The sequence below is a fragment of the Atta colombica genome, unplaced genomic scaffold (genome assembly GCF_001594045.1).
Source record: "Atta colombica isolate Treedump-2 unplaced genomic scaffold, Acol1.0 scaffold189, whole genome shotgun sequence".
NCBI classification, from domain to species: domain Eukaryota; kingdom Metazoa; phylum Arthropoda; class Insecta; order Hymenoptera; family Formicidae; genus Atta; species Atta colombica.
The window spans coordinates 1,745,824-1,750,018 of NW_017259281.1; the positions used below are offsets into that span (position 1 = coordinate 1,745,824).

A 4,195-nucleotide genomic window follows, 5' to 3' on the forward strand; every position below is an offset into this window, starting at 1 on the left:
AGTGCGATAAAGAAATATTAGAGAAAAATTTGTCTTTAAGAATTTATTTCTTCTTGTATTGAATTGTGATGGTAACAATAAAAAATTATGTTGACTTTGTAATATTACATATTATTAAAATAAATAGGTCTTTTGTATGTTATGTAATAGACATGTAAAAAAAAATGTTATGTAATACACATGTAACAAACGTTTATTATCAAATATTTATTGTTTATCTCTTTACAATTGTTTCATATTTATCCGTTACATCTTCTAGTACAAAGTGTAAACACTGATGCTAGAATAAAAAGAAAACTTAACGAATAAGTTTATTATAAATGAGAAGAATATATTATTTAAGATTCTTATTTCCTCTCTTATTGCAATTATATAATATTATTTTAAATTAATTATCGTAAGATTCTTTTTCACTGGAATTATCATAAGATTCCTTTTCACTGGAAACTTATTGAAAATAATGTATGCAATTTGTGAATTATACTTGCATTTACTAATGGAACAAAGAATTTTCTGAATACATCTTAATACAATTATAACATCTTAATACAGTATAATTCACAAAATACATATATTATTTTCAATTAATTAAAATTTACAACTATTTAATAATTTAAGAAAAGATAATTGATATATTTTTAATACTTATTCATTTTTAATACTTCATGTAAATCTATCAAACAATAAGGAATAATTTGTGAAAGATAATTTAATTTATCTCGATATACAAAATTTATGTTTATTTAATTTTTCATTTTTTATGTTATAAATCAAAATTATATAATTGCAATGAGAGAGGAAATAAAAACTTTAAATAATATATTCTTCTCATTTTATAATAGATTCTAGACTTACTCATTAAGTTTTCTTTTTATCCTAGCATCAATATTTACACTTCATATGTAACGGATAAAATATGTAACAAAAATGAAATATGTAAAAGCATAAACAATAAATTAATTTAATATGTAAAATATATAATGTATGTGTGTGTGTTTATGAGTATTAAATTAATGCAAAAGATTAAGTTGAGTATTAAATTAATGCAAAAGATTACGAATTTAAAGTTTAAAATTTTTAAATATGCGAAAAAGGATAAAACATTAAAGTTTATAATATATGATTATTTTATAATTAATAAGAGTATTTTTCTTGAAACTATTATTTCGTTCTAAATTTTATTTGATGAATACTTTTGCACTAATATAATATATTGTAAAATATATTTTATACTTGAGTATTGCCAACGTGTATGTAATATTATTCTGCATCGTATAATGTGTTATATATCTGCACAAGGTAAAAGAACGCTAAATAATGTAATTATGATGTAATTATGATATATCGATAATGACCAATCTTTCTTAACTTCTATTTTCCTAAAATGACATATCGTGTAAAAACTTAATGTAATGTGTATATTACGTTAATCCATTAACGACCAATATCATTTTTAAGATATAAATTTTACTGCGAATAAAATAGTTTAGTAACAAATGATGTTTTCGCATTAATTATTTTCAATATCTCGTTTTCAAATATACGAAAATGTTTGATATATAATGGTAAATTGTTCAAAATATTGTGGCATAAAAAAATGAGAGTAAGTGTAATGAAATATTACATTATAAAAACAGTCTTTAACTAAATTCTTAATGTAACAGCACGATGGTCTTTAATGGATTTATAAATTGGACACGAATAAAAATGGATGAGAAAGAGGGAATTGTTGAAAATAAATTAAATAATTTTAAGCGTAACAGATTAATTAAAATAAACCTAAATTTGAAAAGTTTAATTACCTTTTAATGTACCCTTGGCGGAAAAAAAACTGTATAGACAGGTCTTGAGACAGAATCTTAGAAATTCTTACTTTTTCATAGTGAAATGTAGAGTAGCATTGTTTGTTTTATGATATAAGATAAATATCAAAAAAGATTCCATTATGAATAAAAGTTCATAATACAGAATTTCTTGTTCAAACAAACACCACTCTACGTTCCCCTAAGAATATTTTCGTTCCCCTAAGAAAAATTAAAGATTTCTAAGATCTTGTTTCAATCTATGTAATTTTTCATAAAAATTTTTCCGCCAGGGACATACACATGTATACGATATTTTGGTATCTTTTTATTGTTGTGTATTACTTTGAATGTTGACTTTATAAGTATATGTATGTTTTAATTTTTTATTAAAATAAGTAAATAATTTTTAATAATTTATTTAACATTTTAATTTTTTGTCTAAATTGAAGAAAAGCAAACATTAAAAAAATATATTTTATTTAAAAAGAATTAAAAATATCCATTTTTATTCCATATTTTGTTTTTGATTAAATTAAATACATTAATTTAATTTAATTATGTTTACTTTAATTTTTCAACAAAATTTCACGAATATATATATCTTATGAACTCCAATACGAATAATTTTTGTTTCTAATTCCATTTTAATTCGTCCATTTTTTCCACGACATTTTGTATCTTATTTATTATCCGTTTATTTAAAAAATTCATTGTGTAAACGTGAATTTATACACTGTTGTGGAATGTTTGATATGAAGATGTGAGTGATACGTTAGGAACAATCTTAATTTTTTTTTATCCAATCTGATCTGATTTCAACATTTATATAAAAAAAATTTCAGTTACTGGACATCCTCTTCAGAAGTGGGCAAAAAGTTTATGAGGATAAAAAAAGTTTTAAATTTTTAATTAAAAAAAATTTATAATTATAATTATCCAGATAGCACAGAGAGTTCAAAAAGAATTCAGTATGTCATCAATTCTAAACTCATTTTCAGATACAACAAGAATTTTGTGCTATCTGGGTATATAATTTTTCTGATTTTCTATTATATAATACAAAAAATTAATTTTCCAATTAAAAAATTAAGTTGAAAATTAAAATATTAGCTGAAGTTTCACAACTTTTTTCTATTGTCTATTATATTGCGTATATAAATAAATTAAATAATAATTTTTATAATAATTTTTATACAGGGTTTTCTAGTATTTTTTGCATTTTCTTGTAACTTATTAAATTTTAATGTTCTATGTTTTAATAACTAAATTAAAATTTTTATTGAAATCCAATTTAAATCGCACATCAATGTTTTATCATTTATATACTGATATCTGTAATATCTAAGTTGTATTCATTGTTTTATTAATTCATTGTTTTATTAATTATCTTTAGAGAATTAATCAAAAATAATATTTTCTATTTTAAAATTGTATGAATACTTACAATTTATTTACATTCTTAAAACTTATAATACTTACGCAATAATGCTTTTATTTTCAATATACTTTAAAGTGGATTTTTCATGAATTCTTAGATGCCCTGTATAGAAATTACATACATTTCATTATCACATCGTAACATCCTTGATAACGTTACGAGTTCTACGATCTGACCTAATGACAGCAATTAATATCTCACTGTAGTTAGTAAATACATTTCATTTAATACGCAATTACTCTCTTATTTAATACAAATATTATAGAAACTTCAGGCAAAATTGTCAATCTCTTCAAATTATTTTTCTTTTTTTGATAGAAATGTAAAAAGGATCTTTAGATGAAAGATATTTTATATAAAAAGATTTTGTTTATTGTATAATCTAACTTTAAAATAATGGAATAATATAAATTTTTCTATTTAATTTGTTTTATAATTATTTTTAAAAAATTTCTTTTATATATTTTCTACATATTTTTACTGTTGTCTTAATATTTCTATTTTTATGTTAATTAAGAATAATAGGACAAAGAAAGAAATCATTGCATGTTAACATATTGAAGCAAACTGCATAATCACTTATTTACATAACATAAAGAAGAAATACATTATACAAAAAAAATCTAATAAAAATAACGCCTCTTTTTTTTATAACCCTATACCTCTTTTACACTCCTTAATATCGCATTTTAGACGAGGACAAAGATGCCAAGGAAACAAAGGAGCAGGAGACTCACGAGCAGCAAGTGGTGGACGGTGAATAGAAAATGTATTGGTTGATGGAGATCACATCGCGCCCTGATTGGAACAAGATGACGATTTTCCCGAATGATATAAGGAACAACGGATAATGATAAATCAAGGTAACACCCATAATCGAAGGCGCAGTGAGTCCTTAACGTTAAAACACGAATGTACGATATTAGGGAGAAATTGTTTAATATATATATAT

General features: G+C 22.2%; 1 protein-coding gene across 1 annotated transcript in view; it reads left to right on the forward strand.

Annotated features, from left to right (window-relative positions):
• Positions 1-4,169, forward strand: part of LOC108686767 (glycogen synthase kinase-3 beta) — a 54,461-nt gene extending 50,292 nt beyond the window's left edge. Inside the window, exon 9 of the mRNA XM_018192222.1 lies at positions 3,937-4,169. Coding sequence (XP_018047711.1) covers positions 3,937-4,007 — 71 coding nt within the window. The 3' untranslated portion in view covers positions 4,008-4,169. The remainder of the gene's footprint in view (positions 1-3,936) is intronic.
• The last annotated feature ends 26 nt before the right edge of the window (positions 4,170-4,195 follow it).